General features: G+C 45.2%; 2 protein-coding genes across 12 annotated transcripts in view; one reads left to right on the top strand and one right to left on the bottom strand.

The window, feature by feature from the left end:
- EWSR1 (EWS RNA binding protein 1) overlaps positions 1–17,797 on the bottom strand; it is a 26,755-nt gene extending 8,958 nt beyond the window's left edge. For 2 of the 5 annotated variants that reach the window (XM_029923004.1, XM_029923005.1), the window contains exons 1-9: positions 17,711–17,781; positions 13,735–13,771; positions 13,541–13,592; positions 11,729–11,852; positions 11,319–11,336; positions 7,104–7,290; positions 4,963–5,130; positions 2,610–2,821; positions 1,460–1,640 (exon numbers count right to left, since the gene is read on the bottom strand). In XM_029923004.1, the coding sequence (XP_029778864.1) occupies positions 1,460–1,640; positions 2,610–2,821; positions 4,963–5,130; positions 7,104–7,290; positions 11,319–11,336; positions 11,729–11,852; positions 13,541–13,592; positions 13,735–13,771; positions 17,711–17,723 (992 nt within the window). In that variant the 5' untranslated portion in view covers positions 17,724–17,781. Of the gene's footprint in view, positions 1–1,459; positions 1,641–2,609; positions 2,822–4,962; positions 5,131–7,103; positions 7,291–11,318; positions 11,337–11,728; positions 11,853–13,540; positions 13,593–13,734; positions 13,772–17,710 lie in introns of all 5 variants that reach the window. The other 3 variants (XM_029923006.1, XM_029923007.1, XM_029923008.1) reach the window with 2 other exon arrangements.
- Positions 17,565–23,431, top strand: RHBDD3 (rhomboid domain containing 3). 7 transcript variants are annotated; one of them, XM_029923010.1, is made up of 8 exons: positions 17,566–17,972; positions 18,515–18,662; positions 18,885–18,987; positions 20,461–20,639; positions 21,272–21,655; positions 22,515–22,677; positions 22,767–23,012; positions 23,099–23,431. In XM_029923010.1, exons 4-8 carry the CDS (start codon positions 20,492–20,494, stop codon positions 23,274–23,276), a joined length of 1,119 nt encoding a protein of 372 aa, XP_029778870.1. In that variant the 5' UTR covers positions 17,566–17,972; positions 18,515–18,662; positions 18,885–18,987; positions 20,461–20,491; the 3' UTR covers positions 23,277–23,431. The 7 variants fall into 7 exon arrangements, with proteins under 7 accessions (XP_029778875.1, XP_029778874.1, XP_029778870.1 ...); XM_029923015.1 differs by lacking the exon at positions 18,885–18,987 and having other exon boundaries at positions 17,565–17,972; XM_029923011.1 differs by lacking the exon at positions 18,515–18,662.

Here is a 23,431-nt window from a genome sequence, read left to right as displayed (position 1 = left end):
AAGGGAAGGGGAGAATGCCCCTGTTCTGTCCCCAAGGAATCCAACTGACTGCTTCACAGTCAGCTGAAAAACCTGTGGGAAAGCCACGATTTTTTCTATGGCTCCAGGAGAGACTTCTCATCCAGAAAGAGGGCATCTCTCTATTAGCAAAGTCTAGCAAAATTAGTAGAATTATTACTCTGGAGTATTAAAATGAGTGAACTTGAAATTGGTTTTGCAATTGAAAAATTCTAAGAATTCTAGGTGATTGGAGACGTGATGATAGTAATTTCAAGTGTCTACATCTATTTTAAAACATCCATAAAGTGAAACCTTTATAATGGAATGATTTTCTCCAAATCAGATTTTACTTTATACCAAATTGTTCATAAATTTTTGCGTGTTGTCAAGTAACGGTTTCTTCCCATAAAGATTTCACCAAAGACTTTAAGTTATGCAGAATATGCAAAATGGTATTCTCAATCAGTATCTTTCAATAGTAAACAGATTTGCTAATATAAAAAAGATCAGTTGTTAATTATAATTTAAGTTCACTTCTATTAAAAAAAAAAAGAAATCCTATCCAATTTTTCCTTGAACAGGGACATTGAATCCAATATACGTAATATGTAACATTCTGCATAACTTTTTTTTTATCTAGTTTATACAGGGACAGAACACACACAGAACTAAACCTTCTGGATTATGTTAACCACCAACATTATACCTCACCTTCATCAAAGTACAAACACCAGAGAGGGGAGAAGGGGCAGGAGAAGGGAGGGGAGGGGCAGGCACAGGTAGCAGGGTTATATTACTGATCTAAACAAAGTTTTCTAAACCAGATTGTGCCATCAATCAAAATGGTCAAACCGATTTAGACTTCTCAAGATCTCCAATGGGGAGTGATCCTATAATTATATACATTACTCTGCAAAAAGCTATTGGACTTTTCTGTGTATCAGGTGCACCTCAGGTCATAGTTCAAAGGTTATGGGACCAATATCTTCATCATTATGTTCAACAGTTGCGAGTAAACAGAGATTAGGGGCAAACATCAGAAAACAGCTGCTCTCCCTTTTCTGCAGTTTATAGACACCAGGTGTTTCAAGACAACCATTCAAAGGCAATTAGTTAAAAACCTAGGGGTGTTAGAAGGTTGTGTGTGTTCCATCCCGAGTCTATTACCCACAGAGGCTTTTGACCTCTGGAAACCATGAAGGGAACTGAAAGCTCTCGTTTCAAAACCATTCTTTGTTCTCCCCAACCCAACTAAGTAGATTGGCAGGGAAAAAAACAAATTGCCACTTAATCTATGCCACAAAGATGACATTTCCATGTTTTAGAAGATGGCTTGGGCTCAACAGATTGTCCATGGAAATGTAGAAATAAATTTCTTATGTCTTTCAGTCCCTTCTTTCCACTGAAAATCCTATGGATGAAACAAAATTAAGTAAAAGGAGAAAAGGTTTGCTCTTACCCCATTCCACCGCGTCCTCCTCCCCGCCCACCTCTGCTCATGCCTCCACGATCAAATCCCCCTCTTCCCCTGCCCCGGTTATCAGGGCCACTCATGCTCCGGTTCTCTCCTGGTCCGGAAAATCCTCCAGACTCCTGCCCATAAACACCCATGCTACTGGGGTGGTCCTGTCGGAATGAACCTGAGGAAAGAGTCACATCTGTAAGCCATGGACCAGCATTTGAACCACTGCCTGTTGTACATTCTCCTGGAATCACAGAATTCTCAAATGCAAGGTACTAACCAAGGCACTGCCTTCTTTACACCTGACAAGGCACCTCTATCAGTAGGCTCTTTTAAGTTGAACCAAAACTATTCATCAAGTGAAATAACTTCACGTAATTACCCTAGAATGAACCACCCAAACAAAAGTCCTCTGGCCAACAGTTAATAAGGTTTTGTATGCGAGGATGTCTCCAAAAGCCGCTTCTTTAAACTACTCTCTCAAAAACAAAACAAAAAGCCCCCCCAGAGCTAGGTTTCTTAGGGCTTTAAAATACTGCCCCATCAAGCAGCACTACTCATTTCACAGCCATAATGAAACATGCCCATGGAGAGAGTTTAATTAAAAAAAAAAAAAAATATATATATATATATATATATATATAAACAGCCCCTCCCCCCAAACAATCCAGGTAAAAATTAAATTGTGAAACAGTTTTGAATTTTTGGTTACTTCTCCACGTCAAACTAAGTGTTCCGTGAGGTTTTTTTTTCCTTTAGAGATGTAAACAAAAACAAAACCTAGCATTTACTATCAAAATTGCAGTAGTCTTCAACAGCTCTCTGCTCACGTGGTGGGCAGACCACAGGCATGCCGGCTTCACTCACTGGATATAACTTCCTCAAAGAGAGCAAAGCTGGCAGTCTTAACATGTTTTCTCTGGTCAGTTACAAACTCTCTTCTCTTTTTTGCAAAGCATACTAACAACAATTAAATTGGAGAAAAGCACTCATGTCTTTAGTGGGACATCCAAGTGGTTAGCCAGGATGCTAGGTCCTAAAGACACACCCTGGAGGCCAAAAGTAAACAACTCTAAAGAGCATTTCCCCATGTTCAGAAACTCCAAACATAATCATTCTTATTTGGTTTTCTCTCTTAGCAACTCACTCTGCTGCCCGTAGCTGCTGCTCTGTTGGCTATATTGACTTGGAGCCTGGCTGTAGGATCCAGTTTGGGGGGGATAACTAGTGGGTGGCTGCTGCCCATAGCTGCTTTGTTGACCATAGCTACTCTGCTGTCCATAGCTGCTCGGCTGCCCATAGGTGTTCTGCTGAGAGTAACTGCTCTGATCATAACTAGTCGGCTGTGTAGAGGAATAGCTGAAAGAAAAAAAGAAAAGCTTTTTAGAAGGAGAGGCTTGTTATTTCTTCAAGCCCCCTTTAATGCAAGGGACATTCAGAGCATGTGACACAGAAACACTTAAAAATCCACTTACTTTCTACATATCAACAGTTTGAATTAAAATAAGCAAATCTTCATATTCAGAATAAAGCTTCAAATGCAGAGGGGGAGCACCTGGGTGGTTCAGTGGGTTAAGCGTCCGGCTTCAGCTCTAGTCATGATCTTACAGTTCATGGGTTCGAGCCCCGCATAGGGCTCTGTGTTGACAGCTCAGAGCCTGGAGCCTGCTTTAGATTCTGTGTCTCCCTCTCTCTCTCTCTGACCCTCCCCTGCTCAGGCTATCTCTCTCTCTCAAAAATAAATAAAAAAGATTAAAACATTTTTAATGCAAAGGAGGAGAAAATACTGAAACCTGTCTATACAATATACAACCCTAATAGTCATCTCTTCTACTTTGCACCTCATTAAAATCATGATTATTTTTAATTAAATTCAAGGCCAATCTGGGAGTTGAGGTGCTTCCTGTATTAAGGGAAGAATATGTGCAAGTGTACTCAGGGCAGGCTGATCCAGTGAAAAAGCCACCAAGGAAAAGGAGGTAGTTAAGTACGGCATTAAAAAAAATTTTTTTAAATGTTTATTTTTGAGAGAGAGACAGGGACTGAGCGTGGGTGGGGGAGGAGCAGAGACAGAGGGAGATACAGAATCTGAAGCAGGCTCCAAGCTCTGCCTGATGTGGGGCTCAAACTCACGAACCAAGAGATCATGACCTGAGCCAAAGTCAGCTGCTTAACCAACTGAGCCACCCAGGTGCCCCAGTATGGCACTTCTGAGCCTGCCTCCAACAATTCCCTTCAGCCATGATAATGATTCTTCTGAAGATACAAGACTGCTCAGTGTATATGTGGTCACACAAATATGGCAATTTTCTCTTGACAATTTGTTGTCAAGTTTCAAACTATTAGATATGCCCGAGCATCTATGAAATCTGGGCATTAATGAAGATGGAGAAGGAAACTTCAGAATCAAGACACTATACAAGAAGTATCAGAGGTTCTTCACCTTTTGACGTTAACCATGTCAGGAAAACTACCAAAGACACCTTCTTGCATAGAAATAAACCTTGAAAAGAACCATTAAACTTTAGATGAACTATAATAATGGAAAAAACCACCCCATCATATTAGAAGCACAGTTAAACTAAGCCTCTACCACGAACACCCCCCGAACTGTACAGACCCAACAGCCTCCCTTCACTAAGTGCACCTACTTAACGGGCCACATCACCTACTCCCAGCAGAACAGGCGTGGGCGGGTTCTGTGGCAGAACTGCCGTAAGCCTGCCCGCTGCTGCTCTAGTTGTACACTTACCTGATCAGCTGTTTCTGCTCCTAAACCTGTTTACATCTGCTGCCCTCTACTGTGTAAACCAATGAAACTGAGCACAAAACAGGGAACTGCCACCTCTAGCACAACTAAGTTAACACTTCACTACACAATTCAGAGGATTCATTTGAAAATTTGCTTCCAATTAAAAGTGAGCAAGACAACTTGGCAGTTCTTCCTCCTCTACTTTTAAAAGAAACCCAAACTAGACATCGTAGCCGCCAGTGTGGTTAACATAAAACAGAAAATGCCACAATAAACCTGTAGACAAAAGTAAAGACCCTGGCCTGATCATTATGACTTGTACATGAACGAATCTATGAAGTTAAATATGAAATGATTAAAGTGAAGCTTCTTTTCTTTTTTTACGTCCTGCACTTTACTATCTGAACTGCACTGGAGAAGGTGGCTCCCATGGTTTGGGTTTACCTGCTTTCATATACTTCTGTTTCTCATGTATCTGAATTAACTAAAAGAGCAAAATTAAAAGGAAGAACCTAGAGCGGTAACAATGGTTTTGTTTGTATTTACAGAAAAGAGTTACTGGCTGCCAGGTACTACTACAGGTACTACCTAAGACTGAGGTTTTAATGTAACACTGCATGGCCAGGTTTAACACTGAGCGAGTCAGATAACCCATTTCACCTAAGGAAGAAGCACTCGGGTCAACAGCCTGACAAAAGCGGTTTTGTTATTCTACTAGCTCACCGGCCAGGAGGACCAAGATACTGACCTGGTAGGAGGATAAGATGGTGGTGCTGTGACCGGCTGCATGGGGTAGCTCCCAGGTACCTGGGGATAACTGTAGTTACTCTGTCCATATCCTAGGCTGGGCTGGTTGTAACCCCCTGTGCTAGATTGAGGTTGACTAGTCTCAGCGGGTTTGTTACCATCCTGTGGTCTAAAAGGAGAAATAAAAAAGTAAGACTTTTCCCCTCAATCACAAAACTCCTGGATAAGAACTCTACAACCTTGGAGCAATGTGCAATGTTAGGACTGAGCTTGGAAGTATATATGATCGTGAAATACATCAAACCCAGTGTCAGTCCAACTGTATTTGCTGGAAGAGGGCATGAAAAAAGGGGGAGAATTAATCACATCCACAGAAGAGATACCAACATGTTCCACATTAACACAGCTATGAAAAGCAGTTACAATATTTTCTGTTGCCAATTTAAGTGATCTGGGAGGGGAGATGGTTTGTTAGAAAAATGTCTTTTTCTCAAAATGGATGCTGCAGACAGACAAAAAACTTTTAACAATAATGCAGAAGTTTTAGGTTAGAATAACACTTAAAGAAGTTCACGGTATTTATAAATTTGGATTACTGTGGGTCACACTTTATGTTTCTCACTTATTAGGAATAGACCTGAAAATACATTTTCCTAACTCGGACTGCCATTAGTAAATCTAACCTTGCCTGAAAATCTCCATAATGGAAATACCAGAGTAGAGAAGGACATGCCCTTCACCAATGCCTGGTTGAACTTGGAAATATTCTTAAGGAGGCGCCCTTAAGTGATAAACCAATCCCAATCCCAAAGGAAAACAAACCCAGGGTTTTCTATTACCTCTCAATTCTAACAGTTTGCAACAAGACAGTAGCAAAGTGAGCTTGAGCTATTTTAAGCAAACCTCTAAGAATTGGCAGGCAGACCAGACAGGATGTGGAAGTACTGCTTTCTCCAAAGCTGAAATGGGTCACAAGCCCCCCTCTTTCCAGGGGAAAAGAAGAGTAGCTGTCACTGGTCATGAAACAGTTTTAAAGTGGTAAGGACTGAAATTCGGGGGGCGGGGGGTAAAGGAACCAGTAAGAGTAATTTATAAAAAAACAATTAATATATTTGTCTCCCACTCCTACCCCACAGCTTGGATATACTGTTGCAATGGATCATCAAATGGGACTTTAAACATTTGATAACACTCTGAAATGCCTAGGTCAATGGAAATGGAGCCCTACAGGAATCAGTGAGTTTAACCTAACTACTGCACAGGCTGTCTAGCAGTAGCTCTGATTACTCACTGTGCACATTAGAAGTAATTTCATGAGTGTTTGCCAGAGCAAAACTCTTACCTCTACAGTAGTAGGTAAAAAGTCTATGTTAAAGTTGATCTTGTTTATTCCCTAAAGTCTTCTTTCAAATCAGAATTCAATGTTCCTTCAAGACTGTATGCAGATGCCACCTATGTGCATTGCCTAAAGCAAAGACCTGAAATCTTCTGTTAAGTAATAATTAATACTGTTTACCTGCTAATTAGTCATGGAGTATGAAATGTGTATGCCCAAATATTCACCCCTGTAGTAGGGTATCCAGTTAAGAAAGTATACTTGCCTGTGATATTTAGATAACAAAGCTACTACACAATACAGAAAAAATCATGTCAATTCCTTCAGCTGAGACACCAGTATAGACTTCCCACCTCCCCTTTACGTGAACTGCCATGTTCTTCTCAAGGAGAAAAGCATTACCCATTTACAAGGCCAATAAAACCAAATATAAAAGCATCAGTAGTACAATTCTATCAGTTTTGCTGTGAGGGAAACCATATAGCTGATGTTTTTCCAGGTTTGGTAATAGCCTCCTAACTGAAAATGTCACTCTTTGAAACTAGACCATCTGGCCAGTGACATTCCTCATTTGGCCCCTGGATGGCACCATTTCTCTACTAAACGGAGAACAATGTATTTGTGGTGTGTTCTAGTGCATTAGTGTGATGACTGTAAGCACACAGTCAACACTTAAAAGTAAATATTTTAAGAGTAACCATTAAAAAGGAATGAAATCCTGGATACTCTAAGTGTGCATAGTTGCTCTCTTTCCCGTAAATAGGCTGATGTACTGCAGAATCAGAATTAGGTGAGCGTGGCCTTACCTTGCAGGTGCGGTGGCTGCCGGCTGCTGCCCATAGGCTGGGTAAGCAGGCTGAGTGCCATATGCAGACTGAGCTGCATAGGAGGCCTGGGTGGTAGTGACCGTAGCAGTGGTGGTATCATAAGCACCAGAGCCATACCCCTGGACAGGCTGGCTGTACGCCTGGGGGGCAGTTGGAGTAGTATAACCTAGGATAAAGAAGAACTACATCAGATTTCTGGCTCTTCAGAGATCTGCCTAAATGCTCATTAACACAATTTGTAAACCACCTACTTTCAACCACAATATTTAGCCCCTTAATTATTTCCAGTTCAGCAACAAACCAGTATTTAAAGCCCAAGTCCTCTCTGAAAGTACCCAGTTTTCAGCAAAGCACTCTCCTTTGCTATAAGACCACTCCTAACAGAAAGGAGAAAATAGGGTATGTTACAGAAAACAAGGTCCCTTCTGCCCCTCACCCCCGGAATGAATAAGGGGAAAGTCTGCTTTTGCTAAATCTACTCTGGTTTTGCTAACAGGCCTTCTTAATGTTACTAACTAGTTAAGTACTCCAAAAAACTCTCAACCAGGAATAAAACATCCCAGAGAGGGAAAAGGCAATGATACATTGCTAAAATAGCTAAAAATAATGGTCCAGGTACTAGTTTCAGCATTAAAACCTGTAATTTGGAATTACTTTGCTTTCAGTTCCAATTACTCCAACACAGGCAGTTCAGGTTTAAGGAAACCAAATCCCAGAGAACATGTGTTTAATCTAATCTTCAATGGGAGCTATTAGGAACTGACTGAACATTCCAAAAAATTGCTACTTGTTTCAGGTAACAACTAAAAAGATGTGTATTACCAGCACCAAATTTTGATATGGCACTGGAGTAACAAAATACTACAAATTATATTTTCTTAAGTACAACCAATGAAGGTTATCCTATTTGACCTTTTTGATAAATGATTTTAATTAAACTTAATACTCCACAAATAAACCTTTAAGAAGGTCAATGTTTTTTACATAATAAAACCATCTAAGATTCTAGGCTTGTCATCATATTACCTGCATCCCATCCTTTCTTCTTTACCCATCACAAGCAAAAAGGTCTTTTTCCTATTCAGCAATACTGGAAGTAGACCCCAGAATTAGTATCACAAAGACCTGCTCTCACAGGGAGGAGACAGACCAAGGTAGAGGTTCTTTCCCTAGTTCCTGCCTCTACCAGACCAGGCAGATGCAAACCCTTTCATCTAGAACTTGGACTTGCAATGTGACAAAAGGCCCCCAAATCTGCAGCTTCAAGCAGGAGTTCTCCTCCTGTAAGATGTCCTTTCCTGGTGCTGAGCTCTTCTCAGACTCCTTCTCATGGTCAATGAGCACAAGTAAGCCATGCAACAGAAAGCTGGGTCTAGTTCTCAGCATTTATATCCACAAAAAAAGCCTTCATCTCAGTACTTAAAACAAATCTTGAATTAAAATTGCTCATTTTAGTTAAGATTTAGGGCCTTAAACTTTAGTTAAGTGTCCTCACTATCACACAACTTATTAGTCAACAACCAATACCAACTTCCCTCTCTACATTCTAAAGTATCACCTCTTGTTGGACAGACTATAATACTTTCTTCTCCATCCCAAACATTTTAGGTAAATTCTCAAAGTAATTATACACAGTTATTTCCTTCCAAAACTGCTAGGCTGAAATATACATGAAAGCATAATGCACAAAACAGAAAGCCCCAAGCAATGGAGGTTTTTTTGAGTTGGCATGTCATTCATCTGCTTATTTAATTTAAAAGTTCTCTGCAGAGTCCTAATGTCAACCATATAAAGCACTCATTTATTTAAATTTAACTGGAATCTAATTCCACCTACCCTATTACTCCTACACAGATTTTCCCCCCTACATGATGACAGAGCTATCTATAAGATTCACAAGGGCAAGTAAAAACAACAACAAACTACAAATGATCAGGGCAACAACTGATATCCTAAAACTACAAAGTAACTGTTAGAGCCTCATAGTGCTAAAAATTATGGTAATAGACACTGGGTTAATTAGTACCCACACAAACAGCCAGGCAAATGAGCAAAAATTAACAGAGCAAAATGATTTAATGACCATAAAAATGACCAACAGCAAAAAGACAACACTCTCCTCTGTGCTGATGACTTTATTCAACCTGAATGGTAAAAACTTAAGTTTTGGATTTCTATTCTAATTAATGAAATGAGATTTATATGGCCACTTTCTCATAAAGTTTAATACAAAAACTCTATTAAGAGAAAAGGGTCTTTTCATACATTCCTTCCAGTAACTATTTGATGACTTTTATGGGTAAAGACAGCATGACATAAGAACAAGTATGTCTGTCTGAACCCACTTACTACCTGTGAAGGGTCCTAACTTAGTGGTTCAGCCTTAATTTGCTCATCAGGGGTGGGTTTTTGGGGTTTTTGTTTGTTTTTTTTAAACACTGATTTATTACTGAGAGACAGAGAGAGACAGAGTGTAAGCAGGGGACGGGCAGAGAGAGGAGACACAGAATCCAAAACAGGCTCCAGGCTCTGAGCTACCAGTCAGCACAGAGCCCGATGCAGGGCTCGAATTCACGAACCACGAGATCATGACTTGAGCCAAAGTCAGACGATTAAACAACTGAGCCACCCAGGTGCCAAGCTGATCAGGTTTAATTTCAATGTCTACACTTCAAAGACTGATGGGAGCACTACAGGAGGTATAAATGGTTCTCCATAAACTATAAAATCCAGAGTCATTATTAAGTGCAATCTCTTGCTCATTAAAGACACTGGTTTCTGTATCAGAAATGTCCAACGTTTTTGTGCTCATGGCAGAACTTGTTCAATTAATGACAATGAGAACACATGACTCTAAAGAACCTAGAAGATTCCTGCCTTTCCTACATGACTTTATCATGTACCTATAAAATGATCTAGACTCCAAGGGTATAAGCTGTATTATTTTTTTTTTCAAATTATATTTGTTTTTAAAATCAAGTGAAGATAGTCAAAAGTTTCTGGTTACAAAATAAATAAATCCCAAGGATGTAATGTACAGCACCATGACTGTAGTTAATAAACTGTACTGTGTATTTTAAAGTTGGTAAGAGACTAGGTCTTAAATGTTCTCATTGCAAGAAAAAAAAAACCTTGTTAGCTATGTGTACCAACAAATGTTACTAGAATTACTGTGGCAATCATTTCACAATATATACAAATATGGAATCATTATGTTGTATACTGGAAACCAATATTGTAAGCTATCATCAATAAAAAACTCTAATAACTTTAATATGTAAAGTTCACCTCATGATTTCAAAACTGAATCTCATGATTCAAACTGCATGGTTTTAGAAGTTCCAGCTTTTCTTCCAGTACTAACACCAAGTGCAAACATCTCTCATGCTATGTGAGATATGCATTAGTTACACAGATTAGGAAATTCTTCCCATCAAATCCAGGACATTGTCACTGAATGAGATAAATTACAGATATAGGTTTCCCCCTACTAAAGACTCTGATTAACAGGGAACTAAAAATAGTTGGAAAATTAGAGTTCTTATATCTTTAAGACTACTGTATTCAATATTCTCTTATAATAATAAAGATGGAGTGAGTGGAGAGAAGGTAGGGATTCTAAAATTGTTATGTGGAAACACTAAACATAAAAATTCTTTTAAGTTTTTCACATATTCCACTCAATCCTAGTTTTAGGGTATACTTTGTTTTAATTCTCAGAGCAGTTTACTTTTTAGCTCCTTGGGATCCTGTTAAGACATACTATGAATTAAAATAATTAACATTTAAAACAGAAAAGAAAATGTGTCTGGATTGGAAACCAACCAAGAGACAAACATTACATGCAGGGTAGCAGTCTGTTCCTCTAAATAAATCTACTCATGCAATCTATTCTTCAGGGAATAGGAGGAAATCAGCTGGGGAATAGTTATCTGAAATACCTTTGGGAAGGTGAACTATTATTAAAGCCTGACACAAAATAATGTAAAATAAAGCACAACCTTTCCCAAAAATCACATAAAGAAAAGGGCATGGATCTGTGAATGGCACCTGAAGCAATTTCTCATTAGCACCTTGTATGTGATGTTAGAAAGTTTGAGGGTTAAACAGATGAAAACACCTAAAGGGTCAACATTACAGGGTTAGACAAGATGGAAAGCATTTCCCATGCAAGAATGAGCAGGATAGTCAAACCTGTACTGGTCCCTTCTACTGTGGAAAGCACAAAACAAAAAGTAGAGGGTACACTATCAGATGAAGCAAACAGATGTGAAAATCAGTTTGATTTTAAGCAGCTCACTTTAAGAAGGCTCATTCTTACCCAGTATTACCATTAGCATAATCTTTTATATATTCTCCATTTTGTTATTAATTATTCAATACGCTGTATGAAATAGTTAATAGAAAATTATCCCACCCACATTCTACTACAGGTCCTTTAGAAGAAGGTAAGGGAAAGGAAAAAAGAGACCAAAAAAGTGCTCCTCCTAAAAATAAAGGATCCCCAGATGCCAAAATATGGACCAGAATATACAGCATAAATAACACGATTCTTAGCAAACACCCAGTGGCTATGACCCAAAACTCTCCAAGGCAGGCCTTACCAGCTGGAGGCTGTCCATAAGAAGTTGCATAGGCAGTCTGCCCATAGGTCGCAGTGGTCTGAGCCTGGGTATAGCTGACATCAGTGGGCTGTCCATAGGTTCCATAACTTTGCTGCCCATATGCCTGTTCAAAGAAAACACATGTAAGAAGTTCATAAATAAACCTTGTATTTTAGCAATAAAACGGATCGACTTATTTCTGAGTTTCTAAATTGGGAGAACCAAAGCCAAAAACACTGTTCTCCAGCAAAAACATCAGAAAAAAACCCACATACAATTGACTACATTACCACAAATGCTTGTTTTTCCTTTTCTAATTCAGTCATATTTTCATAAACTACAAAAAAAGTTCCTGAGATAATTAGGCAAAATGTCAGTTAACATACAGGAGATTAACAAGAGACTCTCAAGGGATGGGCAATAAGGTAACAGGTGTATAATTGCCAGCACTTAGTGTAGCAGTTTTAGTAACTGGAAACAAATGTTAGGAAGACAAAATGAACCAAGGGAAAGGAAAATGGGATTAAAATCTGTTTATTTTGAAAACCAGATTTTTAGCCTGATACAAATATGCAAAAACTATTACATCACTTCAGAATAAAAAATAAAAACCCCCAAACTAGAACACCACACGTCTTTTTAAGGTTAACACATCAAAGGCATTCTTTTGAATTTGGACTTTAGGTAATACTTAAAATCTGGCAAGGAATGAGGTATTCTTCCAAATATTACCAAGATTATATTCTAGATTTGAATGACCAATTATGTAAGATATGCCAGGCACCTCACAATCTATCTGTCCTAGAATGTTTCCATGGAAGTCTTAGTATGCATTTAATGTCACGGATCATTTCAGAATTTGAAGTGATCTTAAGAACACTAGGATGATAGTTTCTAAAACCTGTTGGCTTAGGCTTTTTTCTAAACTTTATATTCACTTGACTTTTTATTATTAAAAAATTTTTTTTTTAGTATTTTTGATGGGGGGGGCGGGGAAGAGAGGGAAACACAAAATGAAGCAGACTCTAGGCTCTGAGCTGTCAGCACAGAGCCCAAAATGGGGCTTGAACTGACGAACCACCAGATCATGACCTGAGCTGAAGTCGCAGCTTAACTGACTGAGCCACGCAGGTGCCCCCAATTTTTTTTTTTTTTTTTTTTTGAGAAAGAGAAAACACAAGTGTGTGTGTGGGGAGAACAGAGAGAAAGGGAGACACAGAACCTAATGCAGGCTCCAAGCAGTGATGTGATGATGCAAAGCTCAAACTCAAAAACCATTGAGATCGTGACCCGAGGCAAGGTCAGACACTTAACTAACTACTGAGGCATCCAGGCACCCTGGCCTCGGCTTTTAAACACAAACTCAGGTACTGCAAAGGGCTCAGAGGCTCTGTAGCTAACTAAGCGGCCATACAGAGCTGACCAGGCCATTTACTGTGTGAAGGCTGCCAAATGACATACCTATGCACTGCATTTTTTTAATCTACAAAATGTCCTAATAACACCTTCCTCTGCAGAATTGCTGTATAATAAAGTTAAATTTAAACAGAATACAGTATGTAGAAGAACCAAGCACAAATCAAGGCACTTGAGAAATGATCCCAGAAAGGTATGGAGAGCTAGCAATTCCCAGATTGAGAATGGCATCATTTTGCTCTCACTGTAAAAGTTTAAAACACCTAGGCATTTTTAGGATTACAAGCGCATTATACTTTTCTATTACTGGATTAAAAAAATAACTGTATTGGCGATTGTTTTAATGGCTGACAGAAACATTTTGCTTGCAACCATTATAATTATCTTAAAGATTACCTGGGTGGTCTGTGCATATCCTTGAGTGGGCTGGGCGGTGTAAGCACTGTAGCTGTAAGAGAAATTAAATTCAAGAACTGAATACAGAACATTCAGATTTCATTACAAAATTCTCTAGAACTCTAGGAGGCTTAGTACTCTAAAAACATTATAATCAATCACACCCAAAGTACTGTTATAAAAGACTGACTTACCCCTGCTGGGCTGCAGCTTGACTGTAGGTACTGTAATCTAGAGGAAACAAGGAGAGAAAATAGGGTGAAGTCAGCAGAGGCAAGGAGAAGGAAAAAAATGGGGGGAAGAAATTCAGGTGGCAGGAAGAGAAAGTCTTTAAATCGCTGAGAGAGGAAGTACAGGCCAACACAGGTCCCAATGAGTGAGTACCTCTTTCCTCTCAACATCAAACCAAAAATAAGTCTAAGCCAGTTAAACTCAAATTTTGAATATAGTGCCAGCTAATGAGGTCACGATCAGCTGATTTGGCAGAGCTACTTTGAAGGTTCCCATGACCACAACTCCTCTTAACTGCAGGCTGTCATTTCAAATACATGATCATCATCATAAGACTAACAAAAAACATGATGAACCAACAGGAGAAGAAGTTTTACCTTCAAATAAAAAGGAGGCATGCCACAATATTGCAATGTTTAACATCAGAGTTGGTACATTAGTTGCTACATCTCCTCAAAAACTGGTTTATCACTCCCTCACGTTAGCAAGTTAGACCAACCAAAATTCCCTAGCAGGACTGTGACATGGAAGGGCAAAAAGGACAGCCACCCCAATCCAGTGTTTTAAACACTTTCCTAACTGTATCAGCGCTACATTTGTACATTAAGTCAAAAGCTAGACACAATATAAATCCCAGCAGTTAAGACAGAACCTGAAAACTGGCAGAGAAGAAAGCATGGGAATAGTTTGGTTTTAGGTAACATCTTTTTAAAACTCAAAATGATTTCAATTCTAAAGAAAACAAATGAACCCACAACTTCTCTTTCTACATAATCCTTCCCATAATTTTCCTTTTCATGTAAAATTTACAACATGCACAGAAAGGGACTAAAAAACTCTGGTCCCCTGAGGAGTCTACAAGTAGTGAAGATAGAAAAATAAAATGATTAAGAAGTTTTTATAGCACTACTTAATTCATCACACATTTATTTTAAAAGTTAATTATTTTTAAAAATTCTGCCCAATGCTTTGCTCTCCACAAGAAATACTTATCTTCTTCTATGCCAGAAAACAGTACTGCCATTAGTGATAAACAAAAGAGTCCTTTCTTTTCCAATCAGAAAGTAGCCCCTCATTTGAAAGCAACAGTGGACATCTCAGCTCTTCCCCAATGGGCTTCTATCTACCCCCACACTCCACCCAGAGCCTGCCTCACAGTCCACCTGGTCCGAGAGCATTTTGCTGAATCCACCTCATCCAGGGGGGTAACCTTTCTACTCTCTACCTTAATTACTTTCCTTCCTCAGTACAGCCTTAACACAGAACCCAGATTCATCAACAAAATCAAATCAAATGTCCAAAGGCTTTGTATAATGAACAAATTTGTTCAAGACCATCTAAGGCATTTTAAGGCTAAATCTTAAGGCATTTTCAACAGCACAAGTCATGCTTTCTATGTAGTGCATAAAAAAATAAATGCAAATCACTTCTGTGCGGTATTCACAAAACAAATGAAGCATCAAAAATAAAACATTTCAATCTACATTTTGCTGAGGTGTCTTGTGTGAGAAATTATTCTGAATTGCTGACATAAAAGTTCAAGTTTGAAGAGGACTTTTACACAGGAACAGTTATATAAAACAGAAAACTGGCAAAGTTGATATGGAACAACGAATGATCTCAGATCAGCATGAAAATAACCCATTTAGTTCCACACTGGTGGGCTAAGGGAGGTAGCAAATCTGTTTGCTGAGAACTTACTTTACCTACATTGTAGGTGAATTTTATGGACTCAAAAAAGTTACACAATGGTCAGATCTTTTTTAGCAGTTACGCTTTGTTTTTAACCCTCAAACGTAAAGCTGAAGACTCCACTAAAAATACAGGACAGGCTGAGGAGAAGGGGACCTCTAGAGTGTTGGCAATGTTCTATTTCTTGGTCTGAATGGCGGTTACTTGGAGGTTTGCATTGTAATTCTTCGTAAAAGTGGACAGAGACTTCACTTTTCTACCTATGACATACATGAGGAAAAAAACCCCACAACTAACACCCAAAGTAGTGACTTTTAGATACTTTAGGGTTACTCAATATCCAAAAAGTAGAGATTTAGAGCTTCACACTACATAATGAGTTAAAGTCAGTATGGGGTAATTATGTGGGAACCAAATACTTTTCTATAAGGTCAAGAAGTTCAGGGCCCAAAAAGCTCGTAGTAGAAGATCTAACCTCACTTTTCATTTTGAAGGTAAGGAAATCAAAGTCATGGATTTAAGATCCTCCAGCGGGCCTAACACTTGTGTGTCTACATAAAACGCAATACTAATTCTAATACAGTACATGGAGGTTTCCAATAAACAGTCTGAGCAAAGTAGGCCAAGAAACTGGCATGTCCAGCCACCAAAAATTTCACCATACATATTAGGACTCTCCAAGCTTAAACAGGGAAGGGAGAGTAGCACTCCCCCCTTAGAAAAATCCAAACACTGCAATGAAGAGGAAGGTGGAAAGGGCTCTGCGTAAACCGCTTTCCACCAGGATGTGTCTCGGACTGTGGTATTTCAGAGTCCTCTCTATGGGCGCTCTGAACCCTGGCACTAACAGCCAGCATTTACCTCCCTGTTTACTGATCACACAGCAGGGGAAGACTTAAAATTGTCCTTAAGTCGCTGGATTCTAGACCCGTTTCAAATTAAATCTCGGAAGGAACCAGAGCTTTTCCGGTCTTCCCTCGCCTTCAACCACTGCTTGAAAGGCCTAAGAATACCCTCAGAGCCCCCCCCCCCCCCCAAAAAAGGCCCCACCCTACCAACACCCGCAGGTTAGTGCACAAACAGGCTACAAACCGCCGAAGATGTTTAGGCTACAAGGTTAAACAACTCACGCATCAAAAACCACCCAGGATTATCACAATCGAGCTCCCCACCCCCACCCCGGGCTTCTTTCAAAGTCCAGCGTGCTTCTCCTTTCCCTCCCTTCTATCAGCCCATGAAATAAACAGGCCTGCCTGCTCAACCTAGTCGAATAAACGTGCGAGACAACTGCTTAAGAATAATTCAAATGCCGACTTGGGCCTTTTGTTTCTCCTAGGTCAAAGAGGCCAGAATTTCCTTTCGGTACGGATTTCGGGCCTCCCGATTCAGGCTGGTTTTATTATACAACGGAAGCACCTCGGCATTTGCTGAAAAATGGCCCTGGGAAGCCCGTTAATTGCTTCTTGAGAAAAGACGGTGGGATTAATAATGGTAAGAACGAAGTTTTGCGGGGAGGGGGAGGCAGCCGCTTGCGGAGGGGGGGTGCTCTGCAGGGGGAAGCACATTCCGCCCCAAACACAGTCGGGCAGAAGTTCGGTTTGGGGCTGGAACCCACAAGAGGGCAGCTCGGCCACACCGGACGCCCGTGCCGACCAGGCCATGACGGGGCGCCTGCTCATAGGTCCGCACCCCTCGGCTCAGAAACCCGCGATGCCTTTTTTGTTTATTTGCTTTTCCCCCGGGCTCCTCGGCGAAGCAGAGTAGCCCTCCAGCTTAAGCCGCCTCTCTGGAAATGGGGGTGGGGAATCCCAGAGCGGCAGTGCAGCGACTTCTTGAGCAGCCGTCGACCCCCGCGCTCCGGTTTCAGGGTGTCGGACTCGGGGCCTTGCCGAGCCCTACCCCCATCCCCACGCGGGGGCCCGGAGGCCGAAGGCCCCGCCCACGTGGCGAGCGGCCCGGAGCGCGGGGCCCGACTGCCGCCACACAATGGAGATCACGGCAGGCCCCGCGCGCCCCCGCTGCCGCATGCATCCCGCGCGCCGGGGGCGCCGGAAGATTCCAGAACCGGCCTTGCCAGTGGGGGGAGGGGAGGAGAACGCGGGCCTTCGAGCTCGTCGGGCTGCGGAGAGTACCTCACACCCTTCTCCACAACTGTATTCACTCGTCTCGGCCACCCCCTGAGACAAGCGGCCCCAAATTTGAGTGTCCCGGCCGTCGCCAGCGCGACCGCGGTTCCACCACACTCACCCGTGGACGCCATTTTCTCTCCTTCCTTCTCGTTCTCTCAACGTCCGTCTCCCTCTCGCTTTCCCTCTAGGCGCCGCACTGCGCAGGCGCGAAACCCGCAACCTCGGGCGCTACCATCGGGCTAGGCCACAGGGGTGAGAGAAAAAGGAATGAACCACAGCTTTCTCGTCCTTCTCGCCCACAACTCTTGTCCTAATGTTCTCTAAAGGGCGCTGGACGTGACGTGCAGGCCAAACTAGCACCGAAGCGTCCAGAGCTGCGGGTGAGCGGGTCTTGGTATCAAGCCGGAGTGATTCTCCGTGCAAAGCTAAGCTGTTCGGAATGGTTACGTCCCTGGCTCTAGGGACCGTCTCTGAAGAGTCTGCCTTGGAGGGATACGGAGGCCGGAGGGAGGGCTGGGGGAAGGGACCTGGGCCTAGAACAACTGCTGACTAATCGGCGGGCGACGGGGGGCGGGGGAGGGGGTGGCGCGCCAGCTCCACCGGGGTCACGCGTCCGAGAGTAAGCCGAAGGGGCTCGGGCCTCTCGGGCCTCGTCAGGAAGCTAGAGTCCCCCGACTCCCAGCCGGGAGCCCCACCTGGCATTCCGGGGGCGGGGGGGTGGGCGCGCTCTGCAGTGAGTACCCGGGACACGTGGCCTGGGCTGGATGGGGGAGGGGGCCGAGGCCGGTGGGCTAGATGGGAGGCCCCGAACGTAGTGCTGGATCCTAGGAGCTACCCCCCCAACCCCGTCCCAGTAACGGTCAAGTTTGAAAATGCCCTTTTAGCACCCCGCCCCCCCCATCCATTATCCTTGTTTTTACAGAAGGGGAAACTGTGGCCCAAGAAATTTGTGTACTTTTCCAAAGTCACAAAAGCTGAGCCGACCCACCCCCTGGGACCCCCACGCTATTGCTTGGAAGAATCTTTCCCGCCCTTGTCTTCTCATTCTGTCCTTCGCACTTCCTAGTAAGGTAGGCAGGGCCTGATGGTGCATAGCTCCATTTTATCGATGAAGAAACAGACCCAGAGGGTTCCAGTCCCAGTTGTTTGTCCGTGTGCAAGTCTTTCACCCTTGTAAGCTGCCCATGAGTACAATGGTTGTGAAGGTGCAGGAGGAGGCTTGCGGTGAGTGTCTTGGCTCTGGGACATTGAGAGGTGTCAGTGGCACTTCTCAATCGAGTCTCCCCAAACAGGTGCTCAGGCCCGAGGAAGGGCAGGGCTCACCCAAATCTTTCAGCCGTACCTGGAGCCAAGCCAGTGTCTCTCTTTCAATGAACACATATGGGAAACTTGGGGGTGAGTAAGAGGAGGGCACTCCCCCCGGCCCCCTGCCCAGACCATCTGCTCAGGAAAAAAGACAGGCCCAGCTGTGCTTGCTAGATAGGATAAAATCTATGACCCATGATGTGGTAGGCCAGGATCAGGGACAGGGACATTTGAACTGGGCTTCAGGGGGTGTATAGGAGTTTACCTATTGGAGAGATGGAGGGACATTGCAGGCAGAAGAGCTTTCTAGATTCTTCCTACAGGAAACTGGCAGGTGGATTTTGATGCTGAGCTTGCCCTTGGGAAAGGAGTAGATGAAGCAGTCTCCTTGTCTCTGGGCTTTTGCTTTCTGCCTCATGAAATCAGCTCACAGGGAGTCTTGACAAAGGCTTGGCCAGGGGTGAGGAGGTTTCAGCAAGGCCTGTGCCTTGTGGGCTGGGAATTGGCTTTTTTGAGGGCCAGACTGAACCAGCAAGACTGGAGCAGCTGAATCTTTTTTTTTTTTTATGGTTTTTATTTATTTTTGATAGACAGAGACAGTGTGATCAGGCGAGGGTCAGAGAGAGAGGGAGCTACAGAATCTGAAGCAGGCTCCAGGCTCTGAGCTAGCTGTCAGCACAGAGCCCAATGCAGGGCTTGAACCCATGAACTGTGAGATCATGACCTGAGCTGAAGCCGGATGCTTAACCGACTGAGCCACCCAGGCGCCCCTGGAGCAGCTGATTCTGTGCTGAGGGCCCTCTCGCTGGTGACTAGCCATCTCTGCCTCCCACCGTTAGTTGGGATGGCTACAGTTTATCGAGCAGGAGCTGTGGGCTGGGCCCTGCCTTAGTCCATTCCTTTTTCTCATCCTATGAGGAAAGGATTTTCTTAATTTCTATTTTACAAGTTTGGAAGGAGAGGCTCAGAGGATGGAAAACTTATCCAGGGATTCACAGCAGGAAGGAGTGGAGGGGCCAGGGGAACCTTCCTGCAAAAAGGAGGGCTAGGGCCATAGGGGCTGTGCTCAAAGCTGAAGAAAGGGAACGTCTCCGTCTCAGCGCGCAGGGTGTGGGACTCTTGCTCCTCATCCAGCGCTTCTGTCTCACCGCCTTCCTAATCTACCTGCCCATTGGCTGGCCTCACCCCCTGTGTCAAGGGCAGCTGAGTCCCACTAGAGCTCTAAGGCTGGGCATACTGGAGGAGAGCGGGGAGGAAGGTGGCTGTCTGCAACCCAAGAGAAGAGGGAGGCAGAGGAAAGCTGGAGATGGCCCTGAATTTGTCCTGGGGCTCAACTCACAGACCTTTTGGTCTGGCCCTCCCCATCCTCCCATGGGCAGAGGGGATGGCAAAATGGCTAAGCACATGGTTAGGGGCTGAACTCCTCTGTGGTTGAGTTGCTGAGCCTGCCCTTCCAGCTTCAGTTTCTACTTCTGTAAAATGGAGCCATTGGGAGGGTAGTTGAAAGGAAGTTGGATAAAAATTGAAATAATAACTGTTGTTCTTGTTTTCCTTTTGTCCTAGCACACAGCCCCTTGACACCTTCAGCTGCGCTATGCAGGCCAGAGGCCCTGCTGGCCTACCGTCCCCGGCGTTGCCTCTTGCCTCCTCTGTCCTGATGCTGCTGCTGAGCAGCTTGTGGCTGGTGGGGGCTGGCCCCAGCCTTGCCCTGGCCCCGGAGCTGCTGCTGGACCCTTGGCAGGGTGAGGGCCGGCCCCATGGACCTTGGAAGAGGCAGGAGACTTAGGTAGGGCCTAAGACCAGTTCCCAGGAGCGGCATGCATCGTGCACTGGTCAAGCAGGGAGAGGACCTAGTGCCCCAGGGGGAAGATTGGCCTTAGACAGGAGCATGCCCAGCTCATCCACAGCCCAGAAGGGAGGGCAGAGCACCCAGGCGGAGGGGCCAGCAGAGTGGTGGGAGCCTGTGAGTAGGTATTCTTTTCAGATGGCTTCTTTTTTTGGTGGTTTTCTCTTAAAATAAGAACCAAGGCTTTCAGCTTAGTCTGGGAATGTTCAGGAGGCCCTGGGAGTCTGAGGAGTGGCCCCAGCTGAGTAGTTTCCAGCAGACGTTAAGTGACTCAGCCATAGTTGGGTTGCTCTTGAGACGACTGAGTGGTGTCACCCGCATGTTCTGGTTAACGCAGCTGGGGAGCAGCCACAGCATTCAGAAGCCCTTGGTCCCCTTCATGAGTGATTACAGTGCTGACAGTGGCAGACTTTGGCTTCTGGGGAGAGGCTGGCTCAGTGGGTGTTCTGCAGAGGGCAACTACCACCCTGGGACAGCTTTGGGGGTTAGGGCCACTAACCTGGCACATAAGCTCCTTCTCTCTCCCAGCGCACCGCCTGCTGACCCACGTCCTGGGCCACACGGCCCTACCTGGCCTCCTCCTGAGCCTGCTGCTCCTGCCCACACTGGGCTGGTGGCAGGAGTGCCACCTGGGCACGCTGCGGTTCCTTCATGCCTCTGCCCTGCTCGCCCTGGCTGCCGGGCTAATGGGTGTGCTGCTGGCGGGCCTCGGGGTGCCCAATGCAGCTGGTGGCTGTGGCTACATGCCTGTCCACCTGGCCATGCTGGCGGGGCAGGGTTACCACCCTAGACAGCCCCAGGGGGTACTGCCACCGAGGCTGCTGCCGTGGCTGCTGCTTGCCTTGACACCAGTGCTCAGCTCCGAGCCACCCTTCCTGCAGCTGTTGTGCGGCCTCCTTGCTGGCCTGGCCTGTATCCTTTGCCTGGGTCCAGGGCCCGTGTGGACATGTGGCTTCTGTGGCTGGGCCCCCAGAGTGTCTGGGAGGGAAGCGGCATAAGGAGGTCAGGTCCAACAATGAGGAAAGCCGTGCAAACACATTCTGGAAGCATCTCTGAGCCCTCCTCTAGCCAGACTCCGGGCGGGGGTGGGGCTGAGGGCTAATAGGTGGCGGCACCAGCTACAATTTAAAGGGGAGTCCAGGAGGGCACAAGTGGTCTGAGCTAAGATGTGCAGGATGAGGGGTTCATGGGAAATGAAAGAGAGCAGAGCAGGGAGAGGTTGTGGGAAGTGCAAGGCCAGGGTGAGAGTGAGCCCTGAACTCATCACTGAGAAGTGGAACACCTGTGGCTGGCAGTGCAGGTGCGTTGAACACAGGCTTTTGCTCCAAAGATGCTTAATGCCTGTTGGGGAAACTGTGCCTTTGGAGGGAACAGTGGATTTTTAGGACTGGGGACACCAATTGCCCAGGCCTGGCTGTATCCTGCAGTGAGGAGTATGTTACTCTGGCTGAGGGCAATGACAGGGGTGTCAATGGGCACAAGCGTGGGTCTCACAGGGCTCTGGCAACCGAGCAGGCAGGGGAAGGGAGACAGCTTTTGTGGGGAGATAGACCTGCGTCCCCCTCCTACTGGCAGAGTAGCTTTGGGCAGGTCCCTTTTCCTGGAGCCTCCACTGCTGACTAGGATGACAACACTCTCTTTGCCGGGCCATAGTGAGGAGACCTGAGGGAATGCCTGTCACACACTTGGCCTAAGTCCTGGCATGCAGTGTGGGCTCACCCCTGGCTGGTTTTGGTTTTCCTTGACTGGCCGCCCTGCCCTGGGCAGACAGATGCAGCCGGGGCCTTCCGGTGGCTGGAGCCCTCTGAGCAGCGGCTGCGAGCACTGCAGGAGGGTGGCTTGTGCCGGACCCTGGCAGGGTGCTGGCCGGTCAGACTCCTTCCCACCCCAGGCGGCCTGGCTGAGCTGCCGGTCACCCATCCTGCTGGAGTGAGGTGAGCGTGATGCCGACGACAGCGGCCCTGCCGGTGGACGCCGTGGCAGTGGCTGGCCGTCAGACCTTCTTCTGCTTCTGTTCCCCCAGGCCTTCCCGCAGCGAAGGCTCAGCCCACCTTCAGCCAGGCCTAGGGCCTGTGCAGCTGACCTGGGAGGGCTCCACAGAGGTGGACCTGGCCTGGACCGGGCCTGTCTTCTCCGCAGGGGCCCCACTGTGGGCAGCCCTGGATGAGCAGATGCTGCAGGAGGGGATCCAGGCCTCCCTCCTTGAGGGGCCAGCCCAGCGTCCTGAGGGTCCGCTATGGCTGCCTAAGTCCTCTGTCTCCTCTCTGCGGTAAGGTGGGTGGGTGGTGGTGGGGTCCCCTGGTGCAGGGGCTGGAGATGGCCCTGACATTCCCTGCCTGTCCCCTCATCCCACAGGCTGCAGCAGCTGAAGCGCATGGGCTTCCCCACAGAGCAGGCCGTGGTGGCACTGGCAGCCACAGGCCGAGTGGAGGGTGCTGTGTCCCTGCTGGTTGAGGGGGAGGTGGGCACTGAAGTCTTAGTGGCTCAGGGGAGGGGCGGGCCCGCCCACCCCGAGGGCCCTGGTCCTCCCTAGCACAGCACGCCCTCGAGTGGCAAGGAGCTTGGCCTATGGTTGGGGAGTCGGAGCCCCAGCCCTGTCTGCTGAGAGTCACAGTGTGCAGGAGAGGCCCCTCCGGCACCCCACCCTGGCACTACTCAGAATAAAAACAGTTCATTTTTCAACCTGGA

This window comes from Suricata suricatta, chromosome 14 (assembly GCF_006229205.1).
Source record: "Suricata suricatta isolate VVHF042 chromosome 14, meerkat_22Aug2017_6uvM2_HiC, whole genome shotgun sequence".
Classification (NCBI taxonomy): domain Eukaryota; kingdom Metazoa; phylum Chordata; class Mammalia; order Carnivora; family Herpestidae; genus Suricata; species Suricata suricatta.
Note: the sequence above shows the minus strand (reverse complement) of the source record. Positions and strands in the feature narration are given on the sequence as shown.

Excerpts from the sequence above, each read along its gene's own strand:
- RHBDD3 (XM_029923009.1), top strand. The coding sequence starts at position 18,777 with ATGAGTACAATGGTTGTGAAGGTGCAGGAGGAGGCTTGCG. Across the intron at positions 18,817-18,884 it reads GGTGCAGGAGGAGGCTTGCG|GTGCTCAGGCCCGAGGAAGG; the intron begins GTGAGTGTCTTG and ends CTCCCCAAACAG. Across the intron at positions 18,988-20,460 it reads CACATATGGGAAACTTGGGG|CACACAGCCCCTTGACACCT; the intron begins GTGAGTAAGAGG and ends CTTTTGTCCTAG.